Genomic DNA, 18,593 nt, shown 5'->3' with positions numbered 1-18,593 from the left:
GTTAGAAAAATTCTCCTTTGCAAGTAATTTTACTAATACACCTATTTTGGCTTATGAGGCATTTATTCTCATTTTCAACGACCCATCTGAATCTCTCAAATCTACAATATAAGCAGAAAACAAGAGCCATTATGTGGTTGTTCATCTTCACAGCTGAACTGTCTACTGATGGTAGGTTAAGTTCTCTCCAAGCGCTTTCAGTTTGTTAATTTACAGCAGTGTGTCTTGTACCTTAGAGCCCCTGTAATATCAAATTATACACTGAGAGAGATCATTTGCAATGTATTCTTTCATTTCCTTTGTCTCTACGATGCTATTTCCATTAAAGCTTCTTTTTTTCCTTGCATTAAAGCTTGAATTACATAAGCACTGAGTATCCTAAGAATGTCTTTCTGAGAGTATGGTTTTAACAAGTAACAGGTACAAAAGACAAACGGAACAGAGGGACAGATTATGGAGTAATTAGCAAAGAGAAAATGTCTTCTTGGGTTGTGTTATGATAACTAAACTGTGATGTACCTGCATTTATTTCAAAGAATATTTAAAGAAAGGAATTTGGCCACTGAAATTAATAGGAATTCTGTTTGCATTTTAAGAGAGATTCCCTATGAGGGAATTTTCAGGAACAAATTACGTTTGAGAGGTGGAAGACTATGTGTGTAAAGGAGTTAGAACAGCCATGGCACATAGCAAGCAGTCAACAAACGTCTGTTCTTGTGTTAGCTTTCTCGCTAGATCAGTCTTTATCCTAGAAAACCGCTCACTATGCACTAATTCCTGGAGTCCAAAAGGACCTCTCAAAATCATTATCCAAAGTTTAACGAGAACACCAAGGCAAGAAGTCAGTAGCTAAGATGGAACCTACAATGAGATCAATTAATGAGAGAGAACAGAAAGCGGAAATTAAAGATTTTGCTGTTATAACAGAGGGCCTTTGGAAAGTCCACATCATTAAAGGGGATACAATTGTAAACCTCATGTAATCAATGAACCGTATGTAATTATAAGTTATGCTAGAGTTCTAGAACAATGTTCTGTAAAGTATCATCTAAGTACACAAAAATGAAAACACACAGGTACTTGTTAAAAATATAAATTCTAGACTGTGTGGTATTTTATTGTTTTACAAAGCATCCTAGATGATTCTGGTACTTCTTAAAGTTTAAGAAAACCACTACTAGGGAGGTGCCTTGAGCTACCTTGAGAGCAATGGTTCTCAACAGGAGGTAGAAATGATCAGTCATTTGGAAAGCTCGTCCAAATTACAAACCCCCTCTCTCAGGCCAACGAGGGAGAGAGAGAGGGTTGGGAAAGACTCTTGCGTGTTTTGAAAATGCACTTTTTCCCATCAGAGAAGTAATCACTGGGGTTTAATATGACTAAGGGTAACACGAGTTCAAAAAGTTTAGCACTTCAGTAAAGTCAAGAGAAAATAATGTCCAGAGAGCCAGAAAGTCATATCCCTTGCCCTGAAGTGAAAGCTTTACAGCTACACACCCTTCAAACTTCCAAAACCTAACAAAAATGGAAGGGTCAACATTTCTCTTTACTTTTTCTGTACTAAGGCCACGCCCTCTTACATAAAGCAGAGCAAACAGCTACTCCTTGTACACAACGTAGGGACATTCTGGATCTTCTAGGATGTAGTCTATTTGTGGCACAGTATATCTTTTTGATTCAGACCAAGTTCTTGTTGGTCTGTGGTAAGTAAAATTTCTTCTAATGAGGGAAAAAACACTAAAATATCTGGTTCCTTAAATATTTCTTTGATGAGTGATGGGAACGATGAAAATATTTCTTTAGAAAAACAGTAATAGGACAGAGGGGGATCATGAGTATGTATGCAGCATAAAGAACAAGGGAACAGAGAGAAAGGAAAAACATTCCAAGTGAAAAGCAGTATCTAGCTTGTTTGGAATTGATTATAATTTTCCTACATTTATGATCAGAGTGAAAGGGACAGGGAGAAAAGCAAACAGAAAGTCCTGACATGTGTGCTAATACTACTCTAACTGTGCTGGGCCCTTACCTACCCCATTATCAGAAGTACACCTAGTGCCCAGCATCAGGTTGTCCAAGAGCATCACCATATATGACCATTGAAAGAGATAAGGTTATGAAACCTACCTAGTAGGAACTAAGTATGTGAGCGAACCAAGGAAAACTTTGTACCAGAGGAGGTGAAGAGTAGAAGGAAAGGACACAGACCAGAAGAGAAAAATAAAAGCAGATCATAAATCATTATGCACCTAACATTCTGAAAGCTCTAACATTTAATTCTAATAAAACATACGATCACTGGGCACAGAGAGTTTCCACTGTGGCTAAACTTAGTGCTTGGCTATGTAGTCTCAGCTAATATTAAAATATTAAAGTTGCAATCATTTGAAATACAACTAAAAATACACATTAAAAAATTAAACAAACTTGAATTTTACTCATTTTAACCCATTCTAAATTCAAATAATACTAATTTGCTTTTTCTTTTTACTACTGCCCTTTTCAAAATAGATATTAAGATGTATTTATGTACAAGTAGATATACATATTTTTAAGACACACATACTCAATTTGTTTAATTGCAAATTCACATTTGCTGGATTATTTAAAACAAATACAGGTTTTGGTATGCTGGTTCTCTATAGTACATCCTGTGGATTTTGTTATGAGAGACTGCCCCCTGCAGACACTTATGTTTCCCAGTCTAAAGAACAGAGGCCAAAAGGAACTAGAGTGACAGGAGGAATCATCAGAGCATTCCTCTCCCCATTCAATCCTATTAGAGCACTCCTTGAAAAAAGCCACTCTTACTGAAAAAGCTCTCACTCAAGGCTCAGTTTGACAATAAAACTAATAAACCTTGACATGTATTAGTTGTCACTTTCCTTGGGTTTTTCTTAGAACTCTCTCTCCCTTACCGTCTTCCTCTCTCATTCATTCTTTCCTGTGCACACACACAAAGTGTAGGAAGGTACTTCCTAAGACAAACACTTTGGTCCTGGAGAGTAGAAGTTGGGAGTAGGATTTCACTTTATAATTCATGTCTGTCCGAATTGTTGTTATTCTTTTTAGAGTAGATATGACTTTGATCATTAAACAAATTTTTAGAAATAGAGTAAAAGTTTTAAAAGACAGTATGAGAGGATCTTTACAATCTTAGATGTAAAGAGATTTCTTTAAAAAGAAAAAAAGCAATTATCTTAATAGACAAGATGAACAAAATTGAAAAGATTAATAAATTAACCATAGTAAAACTAAGACCCTCCCCGCCCCATTTAGCAAAAGACAGCATAAAGAAAGTGAAAAGAGAAGTTACAAACAGGGAGAAAAGATTTGTAACACATATAGCTAAGAAATGATATCTAAAAAGTACTTATAAGTTAATAAGGAAAAAGAGAAACAACACAATAGAATAATGAGCAAAAGACTAGAACAGGCACTTCGTCAAAAGAGGAAAGCTGAATGGCTAAGTAGGAGGTGTATTGAGATTCGTTTTTTAGAATTATTTGTTTTATTAGAATTAGCGTATTATATTCTTTATATGCTATGATATTCTTGTGTATCATCATTACTTAAGGAAATAACTTTTCTTAACAGTGGTTTTCAAATGAAAGGAAAGAAAGAAAGAAAGGAAGAAAGGGAGAAAGAAAAGAAAGAAAAGAAAGGAAAGGAAGAAAGGAAGGAAGGAAGGAAGGAAGGAAGGAAGGAAGGAAGGAAGGAAGGAAGAAAGAAAGGAAGGAAGAAAGAAAGAGGAGTGACCTCTCTAAGTAAAGCCAGTACCTTTCACATTGGGTCTAATATAAGAGAGCAGATTGAGCTCCCCTGGATTCTCAAGCAGTGTCCTGGCTGCTCCTTCTAATCCCAACTGCTTTGCTCTCTGGGCTTTGGTGCCTTTGCTCCCAGTTTTATATGGTGCTGACTAGGGGGGAAAAAAGTTAGAAAAGATACCAAATCATTCAATTTTACAAAGCAAAAGTTAAAATTAGGACACAATTAGAAGATGCAAAAATTCTAAAAACATTCTCTTCTCAACCCTTGCCTCTTCCTTCAGAGATGAATTATTACTAACTAGAGAATACAAGCTGTATGAAGACGTTGTTCTTTATACTTTTCTATATGCTTATAGTTAGTTATTTGTTTGGATTCAGTCAGTCTAAAAACTGTCAGGACTGAAAGTCCTCAACTCAAGCAAGCTCCTCTAAAAGATGACAACACATAATACTGCTACTTCTTAGTCCACATTCACTCCTCAACCTGCCACCATCTGGCTTCCCTTTACACACATCTTGCTGAAACTGGTATCACAAAGATCCACCATGATCCCCTAATCACCAAATATGCATTTTTCAGTCCTTACCTTGCCAAAACTCCCTGCTATATTTAATTTCTTAACTATTGATCATTACCTCTCTTCCTTAATCTTCTATGGGTCATTATTTCCTGATTCTCTTCATACTTCTCTATTTTTTCAATACTTCTGTTCTTTTCCATCCTTTCTTCTTCTTAGGCTCTCTGTTCCTCTACTAATGCCTCAGAAGTTAGTGTTCTTCAATGGTCTATGCTGACCTGAACTCTTCTTCAGTGCAATCTTCCATTTTCATGGTTTCAAATACCAACCACATGCTGAAGATACTCACATCTATGTCTCCAGCTCAGCATTCTCCCTTAAGCTTCCCACTTTTGTAACCTACTCTCCTTTTCCCCTAGACTGGGAATTCCTTGAAGACAAGGACTATACATTATTCATCTTTGTAAATCCTAGTGCCTCACACAAAAAAGCATTTGATATTTATTGAATAAAGAATATTTTGTTGAATTAAATAATGATGGTGGCTGACGACTTCAGCTTTTTATTTCCAGCTCTTCTTTAACTATAAAAATATCCAAATCATAATATACTCAGGAAGGTATTTACATTAAAAGATAAAAAGGGTTCCTTACCACATGTTCTAGTTCTTCAAAAGTTTTACAGTTCAACAAGGCTTTTAACAAGCACTCAGACATCTTCCCTTCCTTCTTAATTTTTTGGATTGTACTATGAGCCTTCTTTGCAACAGCCCTGAAAATAAAAATTTTTGTAATATACGAGACCTATATGTTAAAACTTTCTTTGTGAAACTATCTCAAACTTACAGAAAAGTTGTCAGTAAGGTAAAAGAACTTTTTCCCCCTCTGAATCATTTGAGAATAAGTTACCATCATCCTCAAATATTTTATTGTGTATTTTCTATAAACAAGAATCTTTTCCTATAACCATCAAAAGCAGGCAATTAATATTGATATAGTAACATTATATAATATTGATATATGATATTCTAACCCTCAGACATCATTTAAGTTTCACCATTGTTCCTATAATGTCCTTGATGGTGAATTCAGCCAAGAATGGGTTTTATGTAATTGCTGTGTGTCTACAGTATCTTTCAGGATGAAATGGTATTTCAGTCTCTCCTTGATTTCCAAAACCTTGATACTGCAGAATGTATTATTACAGCCTCTCATCCTATTTCACTACCTGTTACATTTATAATTTCTGCCTACAATGGTATTGCTAAAATGATGGGCAAAAGTTAGAGAGATGATAATATAAATTATTAAAAATAATTGGTGGAAAAGAAAACTAAATCTACTTATGAAACAAACAAACAAAAAAACCCAAGGCAGAAGATTGTAAATTAAAGAGGGAGAATATGCAGTCCTTAACCACACCTGTGCCTTTTACATTCCTGGCAACCCAAGACTATTTTCAGAGGCTAAAGCCTACCAGGGTCACTTTGACAAAAGGCCAATGCCCGATTGGCCTGCATATAAGGGAGAGGAGAGGCAGTCTTAGAGAAAATACAGAAAGTTTCTTACTATCCATAATCACAATCATTTTTTAATTCACTTTTTTAATAGTGACCCTCAGGAGGAAATATATTTTACCTTGCAACTCAGTATACATATACACATATATAATTTCATATTCAAGAGTTACATAAACATATGACAATTTCATGAAACAATATTTACCTTTACCACAGAAATTGCACTATTTCCTATTCTCTATTTCATTTTTGTTAAAGTAATAACAATCTACTAAATTAGTTTCACTACTCACTTATGAGTAGCAACTAACAGACTGAAAACCAATGCTCTAGTTATAGAAAAAGCTGAGCTTAAGAAAAAATACAGACCATACCTCATTACCAAAAAGAAATCTCTGTATGATATTAAAAGATCTTCTAAGTCCCAAACAATGCCACCATTTACTGGAAGAAATATTCCTTTACTAATATTTAATATATTCCTCTATTAATAGATAACCAGAGAATGAATTCTGTTGCAACTGAAATTTTTTTTTAGAGAAAAAGAAAATAGTAATAGTAATCTTAACATAAATGTCCCCACCCAACCCCAAATTGGTAAATACATTTAATTTTTTTTAAGTAAACTATTCTTGCTTGTTTGTGACACTTTCCCCAATTTCAGATCCCAAAACCCTTAGATCTTCTTCAAAACTCTAAGACTGCCTTCAACCAAACAGAAAGCTTACTTCAGAATTTGCAAACTGCTGGACTTCTCAACGTAGCCTGTAGATGGTTTTGCTTGGCCCAGAAATTTTTTTTACATAAAAATTCAGATTACCAGTTTTTCAAAAACAGGAAGATCCAGCAGTCTGGGTAGACAGCTCCTGTATGCTATAATATACTGGAGATGAGTAGTGGCTGCCCCTCTTAGACAGGACTTCTGATCTCCAGTTTGTATCTCTTTGCACCTGATTACACTAGCCTGGCCCTGGAAGATATGAATCTGAAACCACTTGATTAACTAGTCTAGTCATTTACATTTCTGGGTTGGCTAACTGATTTTGCCTCTCAATAAAATATAACTCTCCACATATCAGCAATTTTATCTTCCTGGCACTAACAAAAATTCAGCAAAAGGGGTAGAAATGTTAGTGAGATGCAAGTTCCTCCAAAATCACAGAGGCTTACTAGGCTTGTTCTCAAACTAACCAGTAGTGCTTTTAGGATGGCTTCATGGTAAGATTATATCCAATTTAAATCATATCCTTTTTGGAGAACAGACATATCAACAACACAGGACCTGACATGTTGGAGACATGCAATAAATGCATGAATGTGAAGAGTGTTTTAATAAACTCTACTGAGTAATACAGTTAGAGTCTTACAGTTTTTGTATACTTATGTCTGAGTTTTTACAATAAGTTCAGAGGAATAATTTTCTTAAAGGGTGCTTTCCATTCTATAACCATACAAAACTTACAATCCACTAATACTAAATTACCATGTCCTTTAAAAGAACAGAAAAAGATAATACACATATTCCCTACCAAACTCAATACTGCCAAAGAACTCTCCATTTACAGATTTTATAATATTAAAAGAACAGTTTTATGTGAGCTAGTGAAGATTTGGACGAAAATCTATTTTTCTGAGTTTCCTGCTGGTAGTTCTAATTTTTCCATTATGCAAAATCATTTCTGTGAGAGAAGATGACATTCAAACTCTCAGGCATACACTCTTAATAATGCAAACCACCTTTTGTGGCTACATGCCCAAGCTATGCATGAACACACCAGCAGAGGGCCTCTGCACATCCCTAAATAAGTAAAATGGAGCTGGCTTCCTCTGTCAGAAGGGAACTATATCCAGATTACAATATATTAAGAAAAACTATTGGAACTATTGAAATATACTATCATTCACTTCCTCATTGTTTCTCCTCATTGGCTCACACATCCTCTCTCTCCACTTAAAAGAGGCTTTTCCTTTCCCAGGTTTCTTACCGTAGCTCCTCTAGGGTTTGTCGAACTTCTCTCAAGGAATCAGCATCAAGGTTATTGATAAGCTCTTTTCGATAACGTATAATGAAGGGAATTGTGTTATCATCATTAAAGAGACGAATAATGTTGGCACAAACCCAAAGTTCAATACTAGCTCTCTCAGATAAAACCTGCAAATTAAGGATATTTAGTGATTAAAAATACTGAACATTAAACATCTATATTATAATGAACAGTTTAAAATACAGCGTTAAATAATGTTCTCCAGTCACTTAGAAACTAACTGCTGTGGTTTAAAAAAAGAGAAAATTATATGAAATACATGTATAAATTGATAATCATAAAACAGTCATTTCACTAATTCAATTAAATCCAATTGAAACATCCAAACTCTACAGGGCTCAATGAAATATGCATTTTTCATCTCTCAATTGGCACCAAAGATCAAGGAGCTGGTAACCATTGTGTTGGCGTAAGCAATGAGAAAAGGCACTTTCAATTATTCCTAGTGAGAAAGTACAACAGTATTACCTCTGTAGGAAGAACAACTTGACAACATCTATCAAAATTTATAATACGTAAACTCTATGGCACAGCAATTACACTCCTGGGAATTTATTCTGATATATTCATACCTCTAAAAAGTGATATTATTTATTGTGATATTTTTTGAACAACTTTTTCCAGTGTAGCAGAAATTAGCAAAAACCTAAGTCTACAATGGGGAATTATGATATGCCCATGGAGTAGAACACCACACAACTTACTGATATGGAATAAATCACAAGAACTTGGAACATGGCTCATTTGGGGGAAAAGTAATTGGTTGGCTTAGATTTAGGGTAGAAAGATTCTTCTGTGTCTCTGGAATTCTATATCATTCCCATATACTACATATTCAAAACAATTAATTATTTTTAAAAAACAAGTCTAAGTTTCAGCAAAATGTACATGCAAGCAGAAAAGCTTACGGAAGTCAGCCTGGAGAAGAGAAAGAATCAAATGCAATTTCAGTAACTGTCCTCAAAAACCTAAGCAGATTTTTTTTAAGAAAAGCATGAAAGGCTTTTATTATTATTTTATTTTATTATTTTATTATTATTTCGATCTTGATGCCCAAGATCTGCCAGAAATAGAAGGAAAAAAAACCAAATTATTAAAGAATTATCATGATCAACTGCTTAACAAAATCAAGACAATACATAAAATAGACTGAATTTCAAAACTACAAATGAAATAAATGGCTGAATTTCAGAGACTATCAAGGATACTCCCATTCCTCTGTGCACCTTAAATCCTGAGGCCTACATCATATCACTCATTCTGATGGATTAGTACCAACTCTGCTGAGAATGCCAACGTCACATCTTCAGCCCCAGCTCTCTTCCACATGAGCTCCAGACTCATTTAGCCAGCTACCTGACATATTCTCTTGAAAACCTATTAGGCATCACAAACTTTGCATTCGCAGAAGGGATCTCCCTCTCAAACTTATTCCTCTTCTGGTTTTCCCCTTATTAAGTCCATTCGAACAACAATTCAGGACAGAAAACTAAGAGTCTTCAACTCTTTTGACTCTTTTAACTCTTAAATCCACTCCATCATAAAAATCAATCAACTCTAATTGCAAAGTATCTGTTTAGTCTATGATTGCTCTTCATTTCTCCCAACACCTCAGTCTAGTTCAAGCCAGGGTTACTGCAATAGCCTTTAACCATTCTCCTTGCATCCACTCCAACCCCTTCTATGTCAATCTCCATGAAACAACAAGAATTATCTTTTCAAAATATATACTGAATCATGTCACCTGACCAGTCAAAACTTTTCAATGATCTACCACAGCATTTAGAATCCAAAGTCCTTACCACAACCCAAAAAACATGGGCCACCCTCTCCAACTTCATCTTATTTATCCAGGCTTCCCCTTATTAGAAGCCAGCCCCAGTGGGCTGTTCTCAGAACAATGTTCAGTTCCTACAACAAGCCCAGTAGCTTTCCTCTTCAGAAGCCTTCATGAGGCTGCTCCCCCATTCAGAAATGCTCCTCTTGCTTGATATCATCCCTGACCCCTATAAAATCAAACCCATTAGTGTTTTTCTCTCGAATCTATACCTCTTCCTGTTTCCTATTCCAGTCAACATCATCTCCTACCACAGAAACCTTCGGGGATATCGTGGTTATCTCCCCCAACAATACCTCCCTATTATGCAGCAGCGTTGTGGCTGGAGAACACTTGATCTCATCCCCAGCTCCACAGCATTTTGTTCAGTAACTAGTTGTTTTAAAATTAACAACAGCCAGGGAGTGGCCAGAGAGATTAATCTAGTCTGCTTGTAGCTCAAAATTTGGGCTAGAACTCTGGACCCAGTAGTTTCTCACTCCGGAGAAAGACAGTTTGTACAAGTAGAATCTTGAAGTTGCGGGCAGTAATGCTACGAGATTGTGGAGAGACTGTTACAGTGCACTGACTAAACTTCCCTGTTACATCGGTCAATAAATCTCCTTTATTGCTTAAGCTAGTTTGAAATGGGTTTTCTCTTATTGCAACCAAAAGCATTTTAATCTATGTCTTCAGTATCACTGTGTGTTCCCTATCAGGCTCATACAATCTGTCATCAAGGAAGCAAACTGAACTTCTAAAATGTCTGTTCTTTCCTCTCAAGCTCCCTTTCTGCTATTATCTTCTTTTATCTGAACCACAAAGCAGCTTTTTTTCCACCCAACCTCTCTGCATTACTGATTATATTTCTAAAACACATATACATAATAAGTCCCTTATTTTTTCCTTTTTCTTCTTTTGAACATAAGCTCTAATGATTCTTACCTAATTACTAGTAAAAGTTCAACCATTGTAGCATAGTTTTATTTATTTATTAATATTTTTTAAGTGGAGGTACTGGGGATTGAACCCAAGACCTCATGCATGCTAAGCATATGCTCTACCACTGAGCTATACCCAGCTGCCTGTCACATAGTTTCAAACTCCTTCCCAAGCTTGGTCCCAAATTTCACTGTCTTCAAGGAATAAACAATCTAAAAGAGAAGATAAAATGTTATGTAAATAAGTACAAGTAATACAGAACATGCCAGGGAATAAGTGGTGTAATGCTTTCAGAGGAGAGAAAGCTCTCCCTGGTGCAATCAATAAAGGCTTGCTTGCATTTCATCTGGCCCTTGAAAGATAAGCCAGACTCGGAAAGATGGACACAAGAGATGAAAATGACAAAAATGCTCGTTATTTTGGAACTGGGTGATTGTTAGAACCCATGGGCCCCCACTATCCTAAATTAGCTGCTACTATTAGCTGAAGGGGGCCCAAGACAGCTAAGACTCCAGGCGTGCATCTAGATAGGATGAGGTCCTAACAAATCCAGAAGCATCAAATCCGTAAGGCACTGTGTGCTGCTGCTTATGCAAATTTGCTTCTTGAAATTAAGGATAACAAAACTACATATAAGCAGTCACAACTTTTGAGCCTCCAAATCATCCAATTTCTTCTGTCTTAATTTATTCAAACATTTATCTTAGCTCATATTATATGCCAATAACCATATCAAGTCAGTTGTAAAATGTAAAAAACCAAGTCCCTCTTGGCAAGGAGCTTATAAACTAGAAAGAAGACAGACAGACAAGTAGACAGTTAAAATACAGTGTGATCTATACTGTGACAGAGGCATATACAAACTACTTTGAGAGGACTTGGGAGGAAGAAACATCTACCCTTGCAGGAATAGAAAAGCAACAAGAGAATGAAGGTATCTCCAGGCAGCCAAATGGCGGCAGGAACTCTAGGAAGAGACTAGCACTGATGAGAAACCACTGCACATTTTTTTTCTAAATCTAAATGTTCAGCAATGCTAAAACGTACAATGGGTATTGCAGTGAGTGAGAAATGGAAAAGTGGATGGAGCTAGATGGTGAATTCTAAAGAGTTTGAACTTTATCCTATACTCAGTATCAAGCCACTCAAGCTGACCTGCTCATTACTTGATTTCAGCTGTTGAGTCAACCCCCTTGTAAACTCCTTTGACATTCTGCGAGCCAGTGAGACCTGGAGGCTGGAGCAATGGTTCATAACACGTGGTTCCCAAATCAGCAGCAGGAATATCATCAGGGAACTTGTTAGAAATGCAAATTCTTGAGCCCTACCTGAGATCAACTAAATCAGAAACTCTGGGGTGGGGCCCAGCTATCTGTGTTTTAGAAAAGTAAGGCAAACAACAAAGAAATAACAAAGAATTAAAAGTAGGCTTTCATTACTTGCAACCAAGAGACAACTGGCAAAGGCAGGGTCATTTTCATCTCTTTCTCTGTTATACAGATTAGGAGACAGGGGTGTGAAGCAAAGTTCATAGAATAAGCCCTGGACTTCACTTCAAATAACTTATTACCACAGTTCAAGAGACTTAGTGGTCTTTGAAACCTTCCTCCCTCCCTCTTGCTCACTATCAACACTAGAGGTGGATCCATGCCAATAGCAGAAATAAGCTTAAAAGTAAAGGAGAAGATACAAATAGCTCATACAACTCAATAATGAAAAAAAACAAACAACCCAATAAAAAACTGGGCAGAAGTCCTAAACAGACATTTCTCCAAAGAAGATATACAGGTGGCCAACAAGTACACGAAAAGATGCTCAACAGGGAACTATATTCAGTTTCTTGTAATACCCTATAATAGAAACTAATCTGAAAAAATGTATGTATATATAACTGTACTTTGCTAAACACCCAAAACTAACACAATGTTGTAAATCAGCAATACTTCAATAAAAAATTTTTTTAAAGTAAAGGATAAGAGAAGGGAAGTGGGACATGTCCACCTGCCGCCCTAGGTCTGGACTGGGATCCAGGAGTGTGCACTTTAAGAAACACTTCAGGGTGAACCTGATGCAGGCTGTCCCTGAACCACCCTTTAAAAACATTTCCTTGTAGGCGTAAATGAAAAAAAGAAAAAGAAAGCATAGAAAGGAGCCTTATTACATTCTAACTCTCCAAGAAACTTTGGACTGTTTAGTTCAGGAACAAGAATGAGAAGAAAGCTATGAAGCAACATTCTATTCCTTAGTGAACCACAGAGAAGAAAAATCACAAGCAAAAATTACTGGAGATGTTTGACTAAAAGGAAGTAGAAAACACAGCATGGATAAAAAAAAAAAAAAAAGTTCCTCTGAAGAAAAAGGTAACACAGACACACACTCACACAATCCCAGACTGAGAAGTGGTTTTAGGGTCCAGCAGAGGCACTGGGCTCTAGAGCACTAATTCACAGCAGAGGAAGGAGTACACTTCAGAATCACCACGGGACAGATAATACGGAGGGAGGTTACCGTATCTACACTGAGGGGCACTCCCATGACTGCAAAATGTTCCCAGAGTGTGTTGGAACAGACAAAAAGCTGAGAACCACTAGTTAAGAGCCGCTCTTCAGGTCTTCTTTACCATCCCCAAAGCCAGCCAAAAAAACTGGGAGAAATTCAATTTCTCCTGCAGCAAGAGATATAATTATGATAGCTCAGATTGAAATTGGGATAGAATTTTAGGAAATTACTCGGCTTTGTTCATGGTATATTATAATATTATGCTAAGAGTTAAATAGAAGTACCAAGAGCCAATCACCTAATCATTTGCATTGCTTTTATGGTGAAATACAGTCCAAGGTCAAAGCAAAAGCTTAACAATGAACTTATGAGGACCTAATCTGTTGGCACAATCTGTCAATACGGTGCATGTTCACTAGAACACCACGGCGGGGAGCCACCTTGAGGTCGCAGCTTTGAGCTGAAGAACTGATGACAATAAGCTAGAATCCCAACCAGCATACCCAGGAAAGGAATCAGTGGCCAAAGCCTCCAGAACTACTGACAAAAGTGAAAAGAGAACTGAAAACTCCCAGCCCTTCCCTAGCCAGTGCCACCGCCATCTTTGTGAACAAAAAAAGGAATCGAACTAACTGAAGTGACAGAAAGAGGCTATGCATACCTGTACTATGTCCCAGTTCATTTCGACCTCTTCCTTAATATTGTCGGCATTTGCCAGAAACCTGACAGGCTGCCCCTGAGGACACATTTCCGTCTTCACTTTCTTCAAAGGAGACTGACTGCATGGAAAGTCATCTTCATTCTCCTCCTTCTTGCACTCGCCTTCCCACATAGCACTTGTGGACGGTGTCTCTGTGCTGTTACTCCTGCTCTCTAAGCTGCTGGCTTTGCTGGTTTCTTCATCAACTTTCAGCTTTTTGGTCCTCCGAGCTGAAGGTGACCGAGCTGAATTCTTCCGTTTCGTCTTTGCTGTTTTCAGAGTCTGCATGGTATCCAATTTATTTTTTCTGTCTTCCAAATCAGCATCAGCAATAGCCACAGAGCTATTCTATCAAACCACAAAGAGAACACATGAGAAATAGAAGATTAAAAACCAATTGCCCTTCTATAACTCAATTTAAAAAAAAATGCAGTTACTATAAACAATGGTATAAAAATGTATTTATTGATATGGAAATAAGTCCAAACTTTAGTTTAAAACACAAATTAAAAAACTGTATTCACATAATAAAATCCAATTAAAAAAACAAACGAACAAAAAAACCCAGTCGCCCTGAAATATTATTCAGCAATGAAAAAGCACAAATTATTGACACACACAATAATTTGGAAGAATCTCAAGGAAATTATGTTGAGTAAAGGAAAAAAGGCAATTTCAAAAAGTTACATACTATATGATTATATTTATATAACATTCCCCCCAAAAATTAATGGTTACTGGGGGTCAGAGATGGGGGTTGGGAGGAAGGTGGGTTTGGCTATAAAAGGGCAATACTAGTGATCCTTGTGGTGATAGAACTGTGTTCTGTGTGGTGGATATACATACCTAAAAATATGGTAAAACTGCATAGAACTATACACACACACATACAAATGAATACAAATAAAACTGGAGAAAACTAAGTAAGATCAATGGACTTTATCAAGACTAATATCCTGGTTATGATATTTAACTACAGTTTTGCAAGATGTTACCATGGGGGAAATTGGAAAAAGGGTACATATCTCTCTGTATTATTTTTTACAACTGCATGTGAATCTACAATTATCTAGAAATAGAAGGCTTAATTTTTAAAAATGAGTAAAGGATAGGTGTACACCTGGCAGAAAAACCAAGATTTAAAACTTGCAATCAAAAGTCAACCCTTTAGGAGAAGAGTAACACTCACGTGCTCATAAAACTCAACAGGCTACACCTGCTACCAGGTTACACATGGCTAGAGAGCAGAAAACATGGCAGGACAGCAGGATAGTACCGGTAGGAGTCTACCTAGCAATATACATGGGTAGGTATACAGGTGCTACTCTCTACACTACCTGCCCTTCCCCAGGTGACACTCAGGTATGAAACCACATCTGGCATTCATTTTGACACTAGAGTGGTAAATAAGATACAGATCCTGCCCCTGGACTTTACAATTCCACCAGCTAGCCTGTCTTCAGTTACCGAAGAGATGCAGATGGCATAAACTTGAAGAAAAGAACTGCTCCCAAACTAAATTTCAGTCAATATTCAATTTTTTTCTCCTATCAGATTTTTTCCCAGGATTACTGACTACTGAAAATACTGGGAACTACAATAAAGAGCACCTCTCCATCCTAACGCCCACCCATCACCACCTAACCTGGACATGATATACCTTAAGCAGCCCCCTGAGTATTACATTTTTAGCTGGAACACAATGGAGAACAGAGATATAAAAACAGACTGTCCCCCAAATCCATACAGTTGATAATAACCTGATCAAATTAATTGACATAGCTAAAGAAAGAATATGTCAATCATATATAGAGTTGTCAGCAATAATGGGGCAGAAAAAGGAAAACTGTAAAAGCAAATATGACCAGCATTCTAAGTAACCAACAAAGAAGAGGAAAGCTTAGCAAACAGAATCTGAGTAATTTGGTCCCAAAGGTAAGACAGACCTCCTGTGAGATGGATACATCAGACTACCTTACATTCATGCAGTTAAAACATTCGTTCTCATTGTGACAAGGATAGTGCCTCAACAACAGCAGGCACTGAATAAACCCAAACGAACAGATGTATCTAATTCTCCTGTTCTCAGCCCATGCTCATCAAGGAAATTTCTGATTATCATTTAATTCTCTACTTCAGTCTCTGATGAGACATAGTGCTAGTCGTTAAGAGTTTAACTCCTTCTGATAGTTTTATCACACTATTACTTATTAAACCAGCACTGTGGTTTTATACATCACTCTTAGGAGCATGGCTGATGTAAAAACACCCAAGAGAAATATATCAGTTCCTGAAAATCATGCTCCTGACTTAGAAACCCAGTTCCATTACTTACTATCTGTGATCCACAAGCAAGTCACTTAACATCTCTCGCCTTGGCTTTCTGGTCTATAAAATCAAGATAATTACAGCACCTGCTTCAGCGGGTTGTTGTGATGATTAAGACCACATAAGTGAAGTGTTGAGCATGTTGCCTAGCTAATGGTAAGCAATCAAATATCTGCTAATACCACCATCATTACCATGGCTACCACAACTGGACCACCTCCTAGGACAAGGATAAAGAATTAGATGAAGAAATAAAGAAAAAGTAAAATGGCTAAAAATGGGAGGCTTACAGTAAGAGGGAAAAAGGAAAGCCAACAATCATAAATTGGACATTTAAAGGTATCTTCTCTGGAATCTTCAGGCAAAATTTATCTAGTGTTTCTCAGTGTTGTTCATAGACCACCGAGACCCTTTCAGGGGGGCTGCAAGGTCATAACCACGTTCATAATAATGCTGAGGCACTATCTGACATTTCAGTGATGGTGCAAGAGCAATGGTAGCAAAACCCAAGACAGTGGCACCAAGCTGTACTCACAATCACTGTTCCCCTCACTGCCACCACACACCTGCAATAAAACAATGTCAGTCTCACTTAAGAATGAAGCAGAAAAGTTATTCATTTTTAAAATTTCAATCCTTGAAAACACATCTTTTTCATATTCTGTACTGAAATATACATAAAGCCCTTCTGCTGCAGGCCAACGTGTACTGACGTGCGGTGGTTGTCTCATGGGACACCTATGAACCAGGATTTTCCAAACGACCAACACATAATGTTACAAGATTACGCATGGGTAAAAGATCCATTCAAATAACACAGATCAACGGATTTTAATATAGTACAGTATGGGTACAGATTCCACAATGAAACACATCTTTTAGAAATTACCACTTACTGAGCTTTGGTATAGTATCAAATAATATCCACAATTATCTGAAAAGGCTATTAAAACATCCCTCCCTTTTCCAAATACGTATCTGCGTGGAGGTTAGGATTTTTTTATTTCAGTTATCTTCTAGTCAGACATTAGAGACATTTGCAAAAATGTTAATGTTATTGTTCTAACTTTTTTGTTGCCGTTAGGGAAATATATACTTATTCTTACTTAAAATTATTTGTTATTTACATTAACATATAATATGTTTATTATTATTTTAATATTGACCAATATTTTCTCATTTTTAATTTCTAACATAGTAAATATTTACAGATAAAAGCCACATAAGAAAAGTTCCTTGGGGTCCTCAATAAGTTGTAAGAGTGTAAAGGAGTCCAAAGACCAAAAATTTTTAGAAAAGTAAATTTAAACATGTTTAGATCAAAACATAGATCAAAAACATGGAAATATCTCTTAAAGCTTCTAAGATTCTGCAGCCTTCCTCAGTGACATACTCATTTGTAAGCCATGACAGTATTTTTCCTCCTTATATTTAACCTGAATCTGACAGACTGAATAACCACAGTTCATTTTCTTTCACCTTCATAGGTTTTTTAATCACCCATAACACTCCAAATGGTTTTTATAAACCTATAAGTAAACCAAAGACTCCAAGAAGAATTTGACTATTCTTTTTGCTTTCTCTAAAAGTTGTAAACTAAGTCAAAAAAGTGGTTCATTGTATCTTTACCAGTCAAATCAGTCATCAGGCCTTGGCCTTGACCTTGCCTTGTGTTGTACCACGTGAGCTCAAAAGATAACTGGAGAGGGATATGGAGTCAAGAGAAGGCTTCTTAAAAATTAAATGTAAAAGAAAACTTTTATACTCTGCAGCAATTGAGGAAGAAAAGGTAACAAGACAAAAAAAAAAAAAATAAGGAGATGACTAAAGGAACAGAGACCTTGAGCAAGAATGGATGAGATCTTAAGCCCAAGTGGTGAACTAGTCCTTGGTACAAGGAATGACACCATTGCAGCAAGACAGAAGGTGAATGCAAGAATACATAGCATGGTCATGAGAAAATGAGAAACTTCATATACTCTCAAATAAATAAAAGGCAATGCCATCATCTAAGTTAGAGAAGAGAAAGGGATTTAGGAAGTTTAAGAAATGAGAAAAAAGTGAGAAACAAACCTGCTGGAGAAAAATAATGAGTCCACCAGGTACTTCTGACACAATTTTGAGGTCTGAGATTATTAATCTAAAGGAAAACAAATTAGGCCCTTGGTGAGACTGTTCCCTGCAACGTCAGCTGCTCAGTGTAGACATGAGAGGTTATGGCTCACCCAGCACTGGGGTTTAATCAGCCACGTAGGACTGAAGGAAAGAAGGGCAAAATGGTGAGACTATTTAAGAAAAAGTGACTGTGTAATCTAGGCTAGATGAGGCAGGAAAATAAAAGGGCTGATGGATAATGATAGCACTAGAGTCCAAGGATTAGGTAGTGGGTCTCAACACTGGCCGTATAAAAAAATCACCTGAGGAGCTTTAAGAAAATAATACCACTGGTGCCAAGG

The 18,593-nt window shown here is 36.7% G+C and overlaps 1 protein-coding gene across 3 annotated transcripts in view; it reads right to left on the bottom strand.

The window, feature by feature from the left end:
- Positions 1–18,593, bottom strand: part of SRBD1 (S1 RNA binding domain 1) — a 169,400-nt gene that overhangs the window by 145,722 nt on the left and 5,085 nt on the right. For all 3 annotated transcript variants that reach the window (XM_015249703.3, XM_006216451.4, XM_072937776.1), the window contains 4 exons: positions 13,771–14,157; positions 7,793–7,959; positions 4,942–5,059; positions 3,781–3,919 (listed from right to left, as the gene is read on the bottom strand). In XM_015249703.3, the coding sequence (XP_015105189.1) occupies positions 3,781–3,919; positions 4,942–5,059; positions 7,793–7,959; positions 13,771–14,157 (811 nt within the window). The remainder of the gene's footprint in view (positions 1–3,780; positions 3,920–4,941; positions 5,060–7,792; positions 7,960–13,770; positions 14,158–18,593) is intronic.

The sequence above is a fragment of the Vicugna pacos genome, chromosome 15, assembly GCF_048564905.1.
Source record: "Vicugna pacos chromosome 15, VicPac4, whole genome shotgun sequence".
Lineage (NCBI taxonomy): Eukaryota > Metazoa > Chordata > Mammalia > Artiodactyla > Camelidae > Vicugna > Vicugna pacos.
Note: the sequence above shows the minus strand (reverse complement) of the source record. Positions and strands in the feature narration are given on the sequence as shown.